Source organism: Oncorhynchus gorbuscha, linkage group LG25 (assembly GCF_021184085.1).
Source record: "Oncorhynchus gorbuscha isolate QuinsamMale2020 ecotype Even-year linkage group LG25, OgorEven_v1.0, whole genome shotgun sequence".
In the NCBI taxonomy this organism is placed as follows: Eukaryota; Metazoa; Chordata; class Actinopteri; order Salmoniformes; family Salmonidae; genus Oncorhynchus; species Oncorhynchus gorbuscha.
The window spans coordinates 11,194,438-11,213,527 of record NC_060197.1 but is presented as its reverse complement, the minus strand read 5'-3'; the positions used below and the strand labels follow the sequence as shown (position 1 = coordinate 11,213,527).

At 44.7% G+C, this 19,090-nt stretch overlaps 1 protein-coding gene across 1 annotated transcript in view; it reads right to left on the bottom strand.

Moving 5' to 3' along the window:
• The window catches only part of LOC124014093 (cadherin-like and PC-esterase domain-containing protein 1), an 83,282-nt gene that overhangs the window by 22,496 nt on the left and 41,696 nt on the right, over window positions 1-19,090 (bottom strand). Inside the window, exons 12-14 of the mRNA XM_046328799.1 lie at window positions 17,993-18,063; window positions 15,702-15,888; window positions 14,625-14,802 (exon numbers count right to left, since the gene is read on the bottom strand). Of these exons, the coding sequence (XP_046184755.1) occupies window positions 14,625-14,802; window positions 15,702-15,888; window positions 17,993-18,063 (436 nt within the window). The remainder of the gene's footprint in view (window positions 1-14,624; window positions 14,803-15,701; window positions 15,889-17,992; window positions 18,064-19,090) is intronic.

Below are 19,090 nucleotides of genomic sequence, written 5' to 3'. Positions count from 1 at the left end.
AGAAAGACACAGAGAGACAAAGACGGGAACAGAGAGACATAGAAATCGAGTTGGAGAGACAGGAACAAAGGCACAGGGGCAAAGACGGAGAGAAAGAGGACTAAAAGTGATTGAGAAGTATTGGTAAGCCCAGAGTCTTAGTGAGCCAGTCAGTCAGTAGTAGACATCCCAAACTCAGAGAACGACGTCGTCATGGCAGGAGAGCCAAAGTAACAGTGACTGGTGGAATATTTGGTGGATAATGGTACAGTTATTGCAACATGCACCCATAATTGGCCTGCCGCGACCACAAACGAGAGACTCAGGGGCAGGAATCTCTTAAATGGAACCCCTGATTGGGAGCGAGTGTAGAGCTGCATTTACTAGATCATACACCCCCTTTTCTCTTTTTAACAGAGCCCACTACTCCTGCCAGAAGCCGGATAAAGTTCCAACCACATCTGTAAAGGTTTAATAGCAGTAGGATTCTATGTTTTTACCGTTCCAAATCAAGGTTTACAGATCTGCACTTAACAGAGTCGGGAGTGTATATGGGAAATATTTCCTATAAGGTGGAGTTACTACACTGATTGAGTGATGATTAAAAGGTGGAAACAGAGACTTGTGGGCAATTGGAGGGAATATGCAGCGGTGTTATTCATATTTGGGTGATCCTCGGTGCGATTGCCAGGGCTATGCCTGCTGCTGAACAGTAATTCCACAGTCCACACCGTCACATTGGACATGCTTGGCATTACCATAGCAACGTGTAAAAGCAAAATAGCAATGTTTTACGCTTTGGTGAGAGGGAGGCTTTTCTTGGCACGCGCAGGGCCTAAACACTCCATCACTGTCTAAGACCTCAGATATTCCTTTATAAGCAAACGTTCTGAAATGTGTACTGTTATTTTTTGTGATAGTAAATAGTATTTTGCAATATTTATTGATTTGTGTACATGCTAGATATTGGAGATTGTGTATGTTCATAGTAACGAGAGCTACAGGTTTTGGCTAGTCAAAGTGAGACAATTCATTCGTAAGTTGTTGACTGGTTAAATTAGGTTGTCATGGGCTCCATTTTCATTGGGATAGAACACACACAGAAACAAATGCACACATTTCCTATAACCGATTTATGACATGGTTTATTGGGCCTTTGGAGGAACCGCCGAACCCCGCGCCTGCTGGACTCGGCTCCTGGGAGAAGGCGGTGGGGGGCAAGGAGGAGAACAGTGGGTTCTGGCAGCGGAACGCCCACACATCCACCCTCTGATCAGAACAACAGTACACAACTCATTACCAGTTTACAATACCACCCAGAAACGATGCCTAATGAGGAGACAGACGCATACAGGAACATATGCAGAGGTGGGGCGGCAAGTAGCCTAGTGGTTAGAGGGTTGGACTAGTAACCGAAAGGTTGCAAGATCGAATCCCCGAGCTGACAAGGTAAAATGCAGAGGTGTGTGTGCTCAGTGCGAATGAGAGAGAGTGAGAGAGAGGCAGACAGAATCCGAGAGAAACAAGGGGGAGTCAGACGGAGAGAAAGAAAAAGAATGAGATGGATGCTGAACAAGAGGCTAAGGGAAGAGGGTATGTGAGAGTTATGTCAGCTAATGTACAAGCGACCTCTAGTACTACTGTATAATCAAACATCAAACTGCAAGGCCAAACCAAACACATAGCACAGCTGAAAAACCCATCCTGTGATAGCCTACTCTCTCTCTGTGTGTATGCCCACATTTGTGTGCGAACATACATGCATGTTAATACGCTTGTTAATATGCCTTAAAACTCAAGAGTGTTTTCCCATGTGATAATGTGCCTTAAACTGTACAAGTCACTCTCCCTGCCAACATAATCCACACATCTTAACATTATGGTTTCCCTACACTATGAGCTGGCCTCACTTCTCCTCAGACGTCATTCCCATTTCCCCGTGCCAGGAACACTGCCAGGGACACCACCGGGAATAACAGCGATCCAGGAGTGGCGCCATTAAGCCTAACTGCTCCTTCATGACCAGAGATCTGTCATGTCCTCATGACAACCATCCTCATTTAACTGTGTAACAGCAAGGAGGCCCATACATTGATCCAGAGGGGAAACAGGGGAAAGAGAAATAGTGAGAGAGTGATGGAGCGAGAGAAAGAGCGTGAGAGGAACAGAGGGGTGAGAGAAGAGGGAAGACAGAGGGTTGTGTTTGTTCCTGGAGGATGACGTTAGGAAAGTTCCGGTTTCGGGAATCCTGTGGTTGTCAGGCAAGCGATATTCCCAAATCAGGATATTCCCTCATAGACAGGTGCTGTGAGAGATGGAGGAGCGGGAAATTAAGTCAGGACAGTGGAAATGTGGGCATTGCCAAGTTTACATAAGTCTTGCTCTCTGGACCTCCATGTGCCCATAGTGTGTGTGTGTGTGTGTGTGTGTGTGTGTGTGTGTGTGTGTGTGTGTGTGTGTGTGTGTGTGTGTGTGTGTGTGTGTGTGTGTGTGTGTGTGTGTGTGTGTGTGTGTGTGTGTGTGTGTGTGTGTGTGTGTGTGTGTTTGCGTGTGATGTAGTTGGTACAGTACCAGTCAAGGGTTTGGACACACGTACTCATTAGAGGGTTTTTCTTTATTTTTCTATTTTCTACATTGTAGAATAATAGTGAACTCATCAAAACTATGAAATAACACATATGGAATAATGTAGTAACCAAAAAAGTAAACTATATTTTATATTTGAGATTCTTCAAAGTATTCACCCTTTGCCTTGATGACAGCTTGGCATTCTCTCAACCAGCTTCATGAGGTAGTCACCTGGAATGCATTTAAATTAACAGGTGTGCCTTCTTAAAAGTTCATTCGTGGAATTTATTTCCTTATTGTGTTTGAGCCAATCAGTTGTGTTGTGACAAGGTGGGGGGGGGTATACAGAAGACAGCCTGATTTGGTAAAAGACCAAGTCCATATTATGGAAAGAACAACTCAAATAAGCAAAGAGAAACGGAAGTCCGTTACTTTTAGACATGAACGTCAGTCAATCCGGAAAATTTCAAGAACTTCTCATGATTCTCATGAGGACCGCCACAGGAAAGGAAGACCCAGAGTTACCTCTGCTGCAGAGGATACATTCATTAGAGTTACCAGCCTCAGAAATTGCATCCCAAATAAATGCTTCAGAGTTCAAGTAACAGGCCATCATGGTCAAATTTCTGCAAAGAAACCACTACTGAAGGACACAAATAAGAAAAGGGGACTTGCTTGGGGCAAGAGACACGCGCAATGGACATTAGACCGGTGGAAATCTGTCCTTTGGTCTGATGAGTCCACATTTGAGATTTTTGATTCCAACCGCTGCGTCTTTGTGAGATGCAGAGTAGGTGAACGGATGATCACTGCATGTGAGGTTCCCACGTGAAGAATGGAGGAGGAGGTGTGATGGTGCTTTGCTGGTGACATTGTCTGTGATTTATTTAGCATTCAAGGCACACTTAACCAGCATGGCTACTACAGCATTCTGCAGTGATACGCCATAACATCTGATTTGTGCTTAGTGGGACTATCATTTGTTTTTCAACAGGACAATGACCCAACACACCTCCATGCTGTGTAAGGGCTATTTGACCAAGAAGGAGAGTGATGGAGTGCTGCATCAGATGACTTGGCCTCTACAATCACCTGACAGTTTGGGAAGAGTTGGACCACAGAGTGAAGGAAAAGCAGCTCAGCATATGTGGGAACTCCTTCAAGACTGTTGGAAAAGCATGCCAGGTGAAGCTGGTTGAGAGAATGCCAAGAGTGTGCAAAGCTGTCATCAAGGCAAAGGGTACAACATAGAAAATATTAAAAATAAAGAAAAACCCATGAATGAGTAGGTGTGTCCAAACTTTTGACTGGTACTGTACCTCTAGTTACTTCAATCTCTTTCTGTATATTATCCCCTCTCTGTGCAGACTGTTAGATTAGAGCAGCTATAGGGAATTATGAGGGGATGACCGTGGGTGTTAACCCCTTGCCCTGAATCACAGACCCCTAAATCATCCCACCCAGACTGGCCCTGTCAACGGCAAGGAAACACAGCCCTGACACGCACACACGCATGCACACAGAGAGAGGGAGAAGATAGAAAGACAAGTGGTAGAGACAGAGAAGAGCGGAGGGTTTCAACATACACAGTGTAACAAGGGGCGGGGGGGGGTCTTCTAACCCGACAAAGTTATTTCCCCCCTAAAAGATAAAAGCACCAAACCATTTAATGAATGTTTCTTAGAATGTCTATCACCCCTCATCGTCTCTGACTGATCAAACCAGATCAAACACAACAGCAGCGATTATTTTTATTGGACTGAGGGGGACCAACAGGAGTTTTAATGAGTCTTCCCCTCTTCACTCCATCTCCCCCTCCCTCCCTCCGCTCCAGTATGATAACACGGGAGCGGAGGGAGGGAGCATGAAGTCAGCCATTGTCGGAGAGAAGTGGCACACTCCTGGGCTGAGCAAGGAAGGAGAGGGGTGGAGGGGGGGGGGTAACAGAGCCAGCTTCTGTGGATCAGCTCTGGGACTGGGCCTCGGTGGAATTCACAGCTGCAGCACTTCAAAGAGCCAGACTCCCACCAAGCCCCCCCCTTGACAACAACACCAGGAAATAAATGGTTAGTTTCCCTCTACGAGACGGGATAAGGATAGGTGTGGAGACCAGGTTTGGGAAACTTTGGACAGAGCCGCGATCTTGCCTGTGTTGATGGAATGGGAAGTGGAGGAGATGTAGGGAGGGTTGAATGAGACGGTAATGGAATAAACTGAACATGTGTCCAGCCATAACAGTGGACATATAAAGATTTAAATCTGTGTGTGGAAGGTTAGTCCTCCTTCTGTAGTAACAGAAAGTGCTCCTGGTTGGACTTTCTCACAGGTGAGTGTACCAGTCCTCATAAGTGAGCCATGGCTGGGTATAGCACACCAGCTTTGTGAAGTCAATACAGACGGAGGATGGGATACGAGACAAGGAAGCTACTCCAGACTATTGGGATCCACCCTCAGTCAGTTTGCCATTCCCACCTGTGGCTATCAACATAGCTAGATAACCTAGCAGCATCAGACAGCCAGACAGCCTGCTGATATGAACACTGAAGCCCTGAGCCTTCACATGATAGCACTTCAAAAGCCCCACATGCGGCATCAATGGAGACCCTGTTCTAGGGCCCAATTCTCCTGCCCCCCATGTAGGATGAGTGGACAATATCTCCCTCATTTGCTCTCTCTCTGACCCATGGAGGAAGAGAGTGAACGACTAGAATTTTAGCGGAAGAGGGGAGCAGATGAGATAGTAGTTGTTAGCAGAGTGTGGCTGTCAGTGACATGGAAAGGGAAAGGGGGATACCTAGTCATTTGTACAACTGAATGCAATCAACTGAAATGTGTCTTCCGCATTTAACCCAACCGCTGAATCAGAGAGGTGCGGGGGGGCTACCTTAACAGTAGGTTAACTACCTTCCTCATGGCAGAGCGACAGATTTTTACCTTGTCAGCTCGAGGATTTGATCCAGCAACCTTTCGGTTACTGGCCAACGCTCTAATGCATGGCAGATTGATGGACAGGGCAGGTTGCAGAGCAGAGAGACCTGTGTCGGAGGTCAACGAAAACGCCATCACCTCAGAGAAAGTGTCAAATATAAAAAGGCACATCAAAACAGCACACAACAGGACAAGACAAAGTACAACATTGCACAAAGCAGAGAACCACATATTGAACTTTCAGAGTTCCACACACGTTGACCACCCCTCAGTCGAAACACTATTTTGAACAGCGTATGTGCTGTGCAACTCTGAGTGGCGCATTGGAGGGTTACATCAGCTGAAGAGAATGAGCAACCACATCTGAAATATCCCTTAGTAAGAACATAATACTATGGATTTCCTTTCCTATGGGTGGAACACATAAATGTGGGGACTTGTGGTACGGAGAGGGAGTTTATACTGGGTTTGCCCTGGGGTCACACTGCTAACGACTACACCAGACGCTCTCAGCAATTAGCCCTCGTTAGCACTCATTATTCCCAAAACAGGCTTCATCCAATGCAATTTAAATCAAGGTTTTGTACATTTGACACTAAATACATTCCATCAGCATCCTCATGATATCCCCTCTTTAAATCATCTATTTTATAAGAGAAAAATCAGGAGCCAAACTCCTCCTCAATATGGTGGACATATCACAGAATCCCGAAGGCCCTTTTCTCACTGCTGTGCCTCAGCTGGTCTAATTGACAGGTGATGCATTCAGGTCACTTTGATATGGAAAGTCCCTGGATGGGTGCTGGATGGTGATATTAGAGAGAGTGGGGCCAGGGGGGCTGGGAGAGAATGAGGGTAATGGGAATGTGCTCTGGCATCAAAATAATTCCTCTCTTCTGCCACTCTCCTCTCTGATCCCTTAATGGTTTCCACAGCATGGCTCACATGGGGGGGTGGGGGGTGGGGAACTGTTTGCCTGATTTGTGAATGTATGTCTGAGCATGAATGTGTGTGTGTGTGTGCATCTGAGCGTGTGTGTGGTGAAGCACAGAGCTGTGAGAGCACGCTCGTGGTTTGTAGAGACTCCAGTCTCTGGGAGTTTCTCACACTGACTTCAGAACAGAAGGAAAGCATTAAGCCTCTAGCGTTGTTATACCCCAGACCACCCGGACTGGCCCAAGTCTTCCTATATATACTCTGCCACAATCTCACAGTGTGTGTGTGTGTGTGTGTGTGTGTGTGTGTGTGTGTGTGTGTGTGTGTGTGTGTGTGTGTGTGTGTGTGTGTGTGTGTGTGTGTGTGTGTGTGTGTGTGTGTGTGTGTGTGTGTGTGTGTGTGTGTGTGTGTGTGTGTGTGTGTGTGTGTGTGCATACGTGCGTGCGTATGTGTAGGTGACAATTAGATTATTTCACTTCTAAAATGGCAATTAAATTAATTCTCGCTATGCCAAGCAGATCAGGATCAGGAGGAGTAATGAAAAGTTGTGTTTCAGATCAAACTTTGAAAAACAATTTGCTGTGCTCGACAGGCCCTGCAATTTGGTTATGTCTGCCTGTCACATTCATGCACCAAGAATGCCCATCAAATGCTGTGGAAATATAATTATTTCAGACTGTACATCAAGGGGGATGAGGGGGGTGATATCGCTTGCCAAAGTCCCTCTGGCATAGCATGAGCTTGTAGCAGCCTTTTGGTACAGGGAACCAAGAGCAGAAGTATATCGAGTTGTGAGTGAGTGAGTGAGTGAGTGAGTGAGTGAGTGAGTGAGTGAGTGAGTGAGTGAGTGAGTGAGTGAGTGAGTGAGTGAGTGAGTGAGTGAATGAGTGAGTGAGTGAGTGAGTGAGTGAGTGAGTGAGTGAGTGAGTGAGTGAGTGAGTGAGTGAGTGAGTGAGTGAGTGAGTGAGTGAGTGAGTGAGAGATGAGTTACCAGCCGTATTTGTTCATATGGTGAGGCAAGATAGACAGAGGTCTTAAGTCACACAGACAGATCAAACGGTCTGCCCAGGCAGGATGCTGAGAAGACTCCATCACATGAGGATGAGAGGAGTGGAGGGATGAAGAGAGGGGATACAGGGAGGAAGGGGTTCTAGGAGCCTCTGAACCTCTATCCAAATGGGGTGTCCTACAGGACAGAGAGAGGGAACCTTCCATTCATATAGAGTCACCTCCTAAATTATTGGCACCCTTGATAAATATATATATTTTTAAAATGGCACACATGTTGACCTACATCATTCGTCCTCCTTTTACCCCCAGTGCAAGATGATACAACTGGGTGTAGGAGTATGATGGGTTGGGGTCACAAGGTTGGATGTGTGTCAGCAGCATTCCATTCGTCCATACAACCGGTCCCAAATCAGCCTCTAGCACATCTGATAGTAACCCTTCCTGACTGGTGGCTGATGGATGAGATAGAGGAATAGGATGGTGGTTGGGATTCCCTTTAGGCTCTGAGTCAAAATAGATTACATTAATTACAATGATGATGATTAATTAAAACCTCTACAGGATCGGTGGGTCCCCCACGGGACGGTTGAGCTAACGTAGGCTAATACGATTAGCATGAGGTTGTAAGTAACAAGTCAATTTCCCAGGACATAGACATATCTGATACTGGCAGAAAGCTTAAATTCTTGTTAATCTAACTGCAATGTCCAATTGTTTGAGAAGAGTGCACAGTTAGGAACGTAAAAAAGGATTAATAAACCAATTAGGCACATTTGGGCAGTCTTGACACAAAATTTTGAACAGAAATGCAATGGTTCATTGGATCAGTCTAAAACTTTGCACGTGCACTGTTGCCATCTAGTGGCCAAAATCTAAATTGCAGCTGGGCTGGAATAATACATTATGGCCTTTCTCTTACATTTAAAATATGATGGTAAAAAAAACACACAAATATACACATTATTTTTTCTTTGTATTATCTTTTACCAGATCTAATGAGTTATATTTTCCTACATTCATTTCACATTTCCACAAACTTCATTAAAAAGTGGTTTTTAATATATCTAATGTGGATATTACAGTCACCTCCAAAATGATTGGCACTCTTGATAAAGATGAGCAAAAAAAACTATGTATATAATAAATAATACAAATACTGAGCAATATTGAATGCTAAAAAAACACTTTGGAAAATAGTATATTATTTTCGACTAATCCAATTGCTCAGAGTAAGATATTTTGTTTAAAAAGTAATAAAATAAAACAGATTCTCAAAACAAATTCCTAAAGATTCTTATAAATAAAAGGAAACAAAATCTGCAATAACATTTACATTTTTTCAAATTAATCTCAGTTTAAGGAACTGTATTGTGGCCTTCCATGGCTTCCTGTTTCACTGGGGTATAAAAATGAGGTAATACCCAAATAAAATCCAGTTGTCATCCATCCTCCTAAATCAGGGTACAAAAATAGCTATTTATTTACTTACCACTATTAGGACAATAATGAATATGTTTAAAACCACTGGAACAGTGGCAAACGATCCTGGTAAATGAAGTGTATATTGTCCCCATGCACAGTGAGGAAGACTTGGTTGCTCGCATCTTGGGGTCACCAAGTATCCAAATCCACAATTAGACTTGAGTTTGCTAAATGGAATTGGCACTTGGATTGGAACCAGGTGCTATGGTCAGATGAGAAGAAAATAGAGGCATTTTCCCACAGAAACCAATGGTGATGCATAGCAGAAAATAGCCTCATACCTACTGTAAAATATGGTGGTGGATCTTTGATGTTATGGGGATATTTTGCTTCCACTGGCCCCTGGGGCCCCTGTTAAGGTCAATAGCATCATGAACTCTACCAAGTACCAGGACATTTTTGCAAAGAACCTGGTTGCCTCTGCCAGGAGGCTGAAACTTGGTGGATCTTCCAGCAAGACCATGACCCCAAGCACACATCAAAATCCACAAAGAAATGCTTAATTAACCACAAAATCAAATATTTACAATTGCCATCTCAGGGTCCAGACTTGAACTCCATTGAAAGTCTGTGGTTTGAATTGACCAGGGCAGTCCATACGCGCAGACCGAAGAATATCAAGGGTCCAAGAGGAATGGTCCAAGATCCTTCCCAAAGTGTTTCATAAACATTTTAGAAAAAGTCTCAGTGCCGGGAGGATGCATAAAACATTGAAAACAGGGGTGCCAATAATTTTCTTTTTTAGAAGACAAAAATATGATTTGCTAAAAAAGCATTCTACATATCTCAGTATTTGTATTATTATTTTATACATAGTCTTTTGTATCAATAGTGCCAATCATTTCAGAGGTGACTGTAATATCCACATTAGATATAATAATAATCATCATCATAATTAATGTAACCTTTTTTGACTTTGCCTAAAGGGAATCACAACCACCATCCTATTAGTCCATTTGATCCACCAGGAGTGGTTACTCTCAGACGTGCTAGAGGCCGAGTTTGGATTGGGTGTATGGGCGAATGGAATGCTCTTGACACACACACACACACACACACACACACACACACACACACACACACACACACACACACACACACACACACACACACACACACACACACACACACACACACACACACACACACACACACACACACACACACACACCCCTGTGACTCCAACCCATCATATCACCTTGCACTGAGATGAAAGGACGAAGGCTGTGTGTCTATTCCTCCACAAGACGTTCCTAAGACGAGTAAAACACCTGTAACCCCCCACCCACCCACCGAAGGGGTCACCAGCTGTGTGGGTGAGTGCATGTGTGTTTAAGTGAGTGTACCAGCTGTGGTGGGGTATGGTCAATGAGTTAGAATGAGGTACAGTGAACAATGTAGGGCGGTTCAGACAGTGTGTTTTCCCAGACTCAGACACCTTGTAGTGACCCTGAGGAGGCATAGGGAGGACAACCGTAGCAACACTCCCAACACCAAGGACACAAAGTTGGCATCCCAGCCACACACACAATTGCAAAGGGATAAATTCTATACTTTATCAAATGTACAGTGATAGAATTCAGAACATGGGCCGTTCTTACAGTATTATCAGTATCCTCCCTGTACACCAAGTCAGAACTGTAAAATAAATAAAGGGGGCATTTAAGCAGACAATGAAAGCTCTTACAATATTAAATTATGACATTTTTCTAAAACGGGCTATAGACTAAATGTGCACCAGCAAGTCAGAACAGTAGGCTAAGTTATGAGGGGAAAAGGGAGCAAATTGTTAGAGTTAGGCACATGGGCTACTAACAGCTTACTACACAACATACACTTACTAAACTCAGTAAAAAAATAAATGTCAATATTTCAGGACCCTGTCTTCCAAAGATCATTTGTAAAAGCCCAAATAACTTCACAGATCTTCATTGTAAAGGGTTTAAATACTGTTTCCCATGCTTGTTCAATGAACCATAAACAATTAATGAACATGCACCTGTGGAAGGGTCGTTAAGCTTACAGACGGTAGGCAATTAAGGTCACAGTTATGAAAACTTAGGACACTAAAGAGGCCTTTCCACTGACTTTGAAAAACTCCAAAAGAAAGGAGTCCGGGGTCCCTGCTCACCTGTGTGAACGTGCCTTAGGCATGCTGCAAGGAGCCATGAGGACTGCAGATATGGCAGGTATAGCAGATATGACAGGACGGACAGCTGATCGTCCTCGCTGTGGCAGACCATGTGTAACATCACCTGCACAGGATCGGTACATCCGAACATCACACCTGGGGGACAGGTACAGGATGGCAACAACAACTGCCCGAGTTTCACCAGAAACGCACAATCCCTCCATCAGTGCTCAGACTGTCTGCAATAGGCTGAGAGAGGCTGGACTGAGGGCTTGTAGGCCTGTTGTAAGGCAGGTCCTCACCAGACATCACTGGCAACAACGTTGCCTATGGGCACAAACCCACCTTCGCTGGACCAGACAGGACTGACAAAAAGTGCTCTTCACTGATAAGTCACAGTTTTGTGCCCATTTGTCGGAGTAGAGTTTATCGTCGAAGGAATGAGCGTTACACTGAGGCCTGTACTCTGTGAGCGGGATCGATTGGAGGTGGAGGGTCTGTCATGGTCTGGGGCAGTGTGTCACAGCATCATCAGACTGAGCTTGGTGTCATTGCAGGCAATCTCAATGTTGTGTGTTACAGGGAAGACATCCTCCTCCCTCATGTGACACCCGTCCTGCAGGCTCATCCTGACATGACCCTCCAGCATGACAATGCCACCAGCCATCCTGCAGGTTCTGTGCATGTTTTCCTGCAAGACAGGAATGTCAGTGTTCTGCCATGGCCAGCGAAGAGCCCGGATCTCAATCCCATTGAGTATGTCTGGGACCTGTTGGATCGGAGGGTGAGGGCTAGAGCCATTCCCCCCAGAATTTTCTGGGAACTTGCAGGTGCCTTGGTGGAAGAGTGGGGTAACATCTCACAGCAAGAACTGGCAAATCTGGTGCAGTCCATGAGGAGGAGATGCACTGCAGTACTCAACGCAGCTGGTGGCCACACCAGATGCTGACTGTTACTTCTGATTTGACCCCCCTTTGTTTAGGGACACATTATTACATTTCTGTTAGTCACATGTCTGTGGAATTTGTTCAGTTTATGTCTCAGTTGTTGAATCCTGTTATGTTCATACAAATATTTACACATGTTAAGTTTGCTGAAAATAAACGCAGTTGACAGTGAGGACGTTTCTTTTTCTGCTGAGTTTATAATCCAGTGTGATAGCAAATAGCACCAGGAAATCATTGGTGGCTGTGCTGTGTGAACAATTTGTCAAGGATTCAGTCTGTTTTTCCTCTTTTCTCTCGTTCGCTTCTGACTAAAAACAGGACCACATGTTCTATGGGAGAGGATGGTTTATGCCTGCTGGGATGTGAGGACCGCTTGGTGACCACAATAACCATTTGGGAGACAGTCAGCTCTTCCCAATGGACCGTAATAACCACAGCCCTCACACTACCAGCAAGAGAAAATCATCAGGGGCTGTTATGAGTTGTGTGTGTGTGTGTGTGTGTGTGTGTGTGTGTGTGTGTGTGTGTGTGTGTGTGTGTGTGTGTGTGTGTGTGTGTGTGTGTGTGTGTGTGTGTGTGTGTGTGTGTGTGTGTGTGTGTGTGTGTGTGTGTGTGTGTGTGTGTGTGTGTGTGTGTGTATTTATATAGTATGTGCGTGTCCATATGAGGCTCAGAAGTGGTTTCCTGTGTGTGTAGGGGGGGAATGCATGTTTGAAGATTCATAGGGTAGAGTGGAGTAAATTGACCAAATATTTAGGAAGAGGGCATCATTTCATGGAGTCTGAAGAAAAAAAAACACACATGGAAAAAGAGGTAAACAAGTCCAAAGAAAACAGATTTCCACCAAGTCAAATGAATTTATTGTGTTAGAAGTTCCATGACACTTGTATTTAAACCGAAGTAGATCATTTATAGATTTCCCTATACATCAGTTGGGGTCTCTATAAGCTTCAATATGAGGTCCTAAACCTAGCATGAAAGTGCATCCTTTTAGCTGTGTGGCTAATATAGTCCAAATGTTTGCCTTGGGGGTAAGTTGAGCCAATGACCATGGGGTCAGTTGAGCTAATGGTTGAGCCAATGGCAAGTTGAGCAAATGTAAGTATTTTCTTCCCAGGCGTAATGGTAGGCATTATCACTGGGATGAGGTAACACCAGGGCCTGGGCTGTTAAGTGTTTCTTTTTTAAAGTACAAGGTATTTGTTAGGTGTGTCAAAAGATGGTTAAAATTATTAAAAGACAAAGTGATTGTGATGAATTGTGTTTGGGAAATAAAGATAGACATGGTTTTAAAAATGTAGTGGTAATATTTAATTCAGTACAGAAATGTATAGGAGGCTAAATTTACCCCATAAGTTGTGCCAAGAGACCACATTTGGGGACAAGCTATGTTTTCAAAACTGTAATGTTTACATGAATTCGGATTATTTCCAGGGATACACAACATCCTAAAATCTATGTAGATATCATTGTTAGAAAGAATACTATATTTCCCTTGATGGAGTGATACTGAATATAAATAATTGACTTAACTTGCCCCACTGTCCCCAACTGTTTCTATCACTGTAATGTCCAGAAATGCTCCTCCTCTTAACGGCTCAAATCCCTGCATTGATTGGTCAGCTACGGGTCCTCTCCATCAACACTGCCCCGCCTCGGGACACTGCCCCATCGCCACCCTCATACCCAAGATGCATCAGGAGATAGGGTGGGAGGTTTGGAGAAGAGTGAAGAGTGGGGGGGTTGGGGGGGTCAGGCGAGGGAGTGACAGAGCGTCCTGGACCACATCCCAAACCAAACTCTTACTGGGGTGTGAAAGCTCAAATATAGCCCATGACACAGGAACTCATGGGAACATCAGACCCTCTCAATCCCTTTATGGCCCCCGCCGACCCGGCTCCTCCACATTCCAACGGTAATCTGGAAAATACCGGCTTCGAAATATCAACCAACTGTATCTCGACACTGCTGCTGCTCCACTGCCTCTCGACGCCATTCGCAGCCGTAACCGAAACTAAACTTTACACAGACCCACCGCGAAGGCTCCCTCGGCGAAACCCAACCGCCGACATGACAAACGCTGTAAAAACGAAGGAACCGCACTGTTCCTTCTCCACCGAATGAATTGATTGTCCTTTGTTTAGATGCTATGAAACTTGTGTCGGGTGCCAGACCAACATTGCTCATAGAAGGAAACACTTCCCATGCTCTGGGAATTGAAATCATGGCTCTGTAAAAGTCAATAGTGCGTCTCATTTGAATATGGTACGGGATAATAGGGAAATTGTATTTTGTGTTCCTCTGACGTGGTCCTCCAGTAAAGTCAGTGAACCCCAGACAGCAAGTCACTCTTAGTTAACTTGATGGGGAACATGAAGTCCCACTAACCTTACATCTTTACCTTGTTTTACTCATAATGGAGATGAAAAAAACACATATTAAAGTGCTGATCTAGGATCAGGTGCCCCCTATCCATATATAGTTATTCATGATAATCTAAAACTAAACACTGATCCTCTATCAGCACTCCTACTCTTGAGACCATGTGAATACAGGCCCAGGTCTCTGACAGTGCTTGTCCATCTGTGAGTGTATGGTAGTGAGTTACAAGCGTGTAGAAACACCATGCCCGCACCACGTACCTGCACGAAGCCACACATCACATGCTCCCCAAACATGGGCAGGCTGGGACGGCTCTCGCGGTACATGTGCAAAGTGTATATTGTCATGACAACGGGCTCGGGCTCTGTGGTGAGCGACTCGTCCATCACTAGGATGTTGATTATGCTGTTTCCCAGGCCAACCGGGTAGTTTGCTGTTCTGTGGAAAAACAGAGGCAGAGCTTCTCAGAAACAAGGTCCAGGGAGATGAAACACACATAAGCACAAACGCACACACACACACACACACACACACACACACACACACACACACACACACACACACACACACACACACACACACACACACACACACACACACACACACACACACACACACACACACACACAGCGGAGATATGAAAACACATACAGTATGGTGAGAGAGAGGGCAGGTTATAGAATCATTCCTAAATGTCACTTTAGCGCTGTATGTGTGTGGCCGTCTTACGTCTGTCTGTCTGTCTGTCTGTCTGTCTGTCTGTCTGTCTGTCTGTCTGTCTGTCTGTCTGTCTGTCTGTCTGTCTGTCTGTCTGTCTGTCTGTCTGTCTGTCTGTCTGTCTGTCTGTCTGTCTGTCTGTCTGTCTGTCTGTCTGTCTGTCTGTCTGTCTGTCTGTCTGTCTGTCTGTCTGTCTGTCTGTCTGTCTGTCTGTCTGTCTGTCAGTCAGAGGTCAAGCCTCTGACCCCAGTGCTACTGAGTCTAATGGGTGCTAATCAGGGATTGGCTGCTGAGATCAAAGCTACGGACATAATAGTTCTACAATCACACAGAGTAAAACTCAGAATGACATGGAAACATGCCCTGACCAAAACACTGGACTGAAAACACACATTCCCAGAATTCAGATGTTATAACTCACTTACGTCTATATTATAGACCTGAAGACTGGGCAGGTGTAAGCAATTAACGACAAGATCCATTTAACCTATGAAAGGGCTTGTTGGAGATCTAACTCTATGAGTGCTAACACCTACCATCTCACTGAATGTGACCCAGCTACATTTGAAAGCCCAGCTTGTGACTCACAGGGTGAAAGGTCATGGCTGGGAGGGTCTCACCTAGGTCCTCTGTGCTCATCCAGGTGTATGTGACAGGCTGGGCTGATGGGCTCAGGGCGGAGGCGTAGGGTCACCACGTCAAAGGGGACCTCAGCACGGTAGTCCTTCACCCAGGGACTGAAGGGGGGGCTGAGGGTCAGAGGGGGATCTGTGTACAGTTGTCTGAGGTGGGGGTCCACACACCGCTCTGATACACACCACAGGGAGAGAGAGAAAGATTATAATACAGATAAAAAGGCTTGCATATGTCACCCCGTGTGCCGCTGTATTTTTCATATTCAGAATACTGTTACACGTTTAACCATCAGAAGGAGCATCAAAGAACAAAGATGGTTATCTAAAACATGCATGCTCAGTGTGTGTGTGTGTGTGTGTGTGTGTGTGTGTGTGTGTGTGTGTGTGTGTGTGTGTGTGTGTGTGTGTGTGTGTGTGTGTGTGTGTGTGTGTGTGTGTGTGTGTGTGTGTGTGTGTGTGTGTGTGTGTGTGTGTGTGTGTGTGTGTGTGTGTGTCCATTCAAAGGGATTAAAGATAAAGACATTCACACAAACACACACACTATGTAATGGGAGGAATGTTAATAACAAGGTCCACAGGTGTTGAGCACAAGCCCAGAGAATGCTCTCTTCCTCTGGAAGGCAATTGACTCTGGTGTGTGCCAACCTCAAGCAGTTTGCAGATGCAGTGGGCACAGTAGAGCCACCTACCCACCCTCCCTGCCCGAAGCACCGCCACAACGCTAATATTTTACCTTGAACACTGCAGCAGAAGCCAACTCCTTTGCCCTTTCGTCCGCGTGAGGCTACAATACATCGAGTTTCCCAGGGAAGCTGTGAACCCAGCTGTAGCCTATTGCATGATTGTGTTTATGAGTCAGTTATTAAAGAATGTGAAACAATGTTGTGTATGTTAACTATTGCATGATTGTGTTCATGAGGTGTACGTTTACTGTTTTTCATTAAATCGTGTATGGCTAAAATATTGCATATGGCCTAAAATAAATGTTGTTCATATGGGCAGAATATTGTAGCCTAGGCCTACATAAATTCGTTAATATAGGTATATAAAGTATGGCGCCTTGAACGCGCCTCAGCTATAGCATTTGTTTGTCTGAAACGGTACACTATGGCTTTTTAACTGTCAATCAAATTATCTCGAGCTACCTGTAAGCAGCCTGCCTGTCTGCTGCCTGCGCCCAGACTACTCACTCCTAAAAAGTACTTTGAAGTTCGTTAAAGTATAATTACTTTTAGTAGAAAGAAAACACATCTACCACACCATAAAAACAACAAGAAACAGCACATCAATCAGCAACGTTTATTGTTGTCAGGGAAACAATACCGAACATTCTATGCCTGAGCAGAATTTGACTGTCTGAAAAGGTACAGATGCTTTTTTTTATTGTCTGAAAGGTTATCAATTGTTGTGATCGACCGGTTACTGTAAAGGCGTCATATGTATGAAAATTGTTCGGTTAACTTGAAGTTAACGCCGTCATGCGCCCTCGGCATTCGAAAGCATCATATTCCGTGCACTTCCAGAATGATTTTTTTGCGGTCTGTAGTTCCAGTCTGTTGGTGTAGCTTTCATGCGCCTGGATATTTTTCCACGCACAGAGGATAAATTCGGGTTCCATTGCTTGTTCTGCTCCTCTGAGAATAATGAATAATGAGGGTAGCAGTGCAAGATAATTTAAAGCAAAATATTTGGATTATTTACATAAGAAAGACTTACAATTCGATTGCTGGACTATCATAGCCATCCATCCAGTATTTTTTTAATTGAAATGTCGGCCTTTTACGAGGTACATTTTTTCTGCATTAAATTATTATTATTATTTTTTATAACTGATCAAAATTAGGTATGCTATAACCTACAACATTCTGCCCATATGAACACATTTATTTTAGGCCATATAAAGAAAAGCTATGCATAATGTAATGGCAAGGACCAAACAGAAACATTGTTTCACATTCTTTAATAAAAGACTCAAACAGAAATAGGCTATATAGCAGGCTTCACAGTTTCCCTGACAAATAGGCCTATAAGGAAACTAGAGGAATATCGACAATGTTGAGTGAGCTAGAGGGTCTGTGCTCAGTGTTGTACCTTCCACAAACAGTTTTGCCCTACAAAAAGACACGCAAGCTTCCCAGTATGGAGCTCTGGTGAATTCAGAGTGTCACACTTCAAACCATTGAGATATACAGCATTCTAATTCCAATGCATTTTTATGCATCCTGTTGGTGAGGTGCTCCAGAGCCAGCCAATTAGCCACCTGAGCAGCGCCTCACCTTTGTCTCCAGGGAGGTCCTGGGAGCCTGAGTGTTGATCCCACCCGGTCTGTGTCTCTGCTTCATTGGTCCTATGAGAAACATGGAAGACTGTCATTATTTAGAAAAAAAAATGTTCCATTGGAACAGGGAACATCCACTCAGTCATTCTGAGGATTGTCCCTGCAATAAAAGAAAACCAAAGAGCGATGACAGACTTTAAGCCCTCTAATAAACTGACCTTTTTATAAGTCTCTCAATCACATTTACAGTCTCACACAAACCAACTGCACAAATTCATAAATATGGATATAGTAAAAACACACATATGGTGATCAAACACACACACTTTCCTGGCCAGCGTCAACATTCCAATTGGTTCCTAGCCTACAAGAGGTCCAGAGGTGTTTATCAGCACTTGTTATAACTCTCAACCAATCAAAGTAAACTATACTGGCTGTTCTCCAGATACTCTCTCCTTTTACTCTAGCCTGATAAACTCTGCCTTTTCTTCTCCTCCACACCAGTTTCCTCCACTTCCCACATCCAGCACCCTGTTCCCCTTCCACTCCTCTTCTAAACCCTTCCATCACCAACCCTTCCTCTACCCATTACCATCCCCATTCTGCCATTACCTCCCTCTCTTTCCTCCCATCATCCTCATCATTCCGCCTGGTTCCCTGCCCGTGAGTGTGCTACATGCTCCCAGCTCCGTGCTCAGCCCCAGAAGTCAGACCAGCCCGAGGGCAGAGGGAGGCTGTGTTCTGAGTGCCAGCAGTCCAGCTCCGTGCCACAGCCCTGGGAAGGATGGGAAGCCAGATGGGGCCCGCCAGTGGAGCCAGTACCCAGCCAAGAAGGGATTTAACCTAATTCTGTTCCAGTTTGAGTGGATTGTGCCTGAAGCTCCTCTCTCCTGCTACAGCCAGACTAACGCACATATGCCAGGGGCTTAATGAAGGGATGCTTAGGAGAGGTTGAGGAACAAAAACCATCCTTAAATTCAGCCAAGTTTATTCCCCCCCAAGACCAGTCAGTTGTCTGTTTTTTTTTGTTTGGTCTATCCTTTCCAAATATATGGAGATTAAAACAACACCAAGGGGATTGAGCAAGGTAACAGAA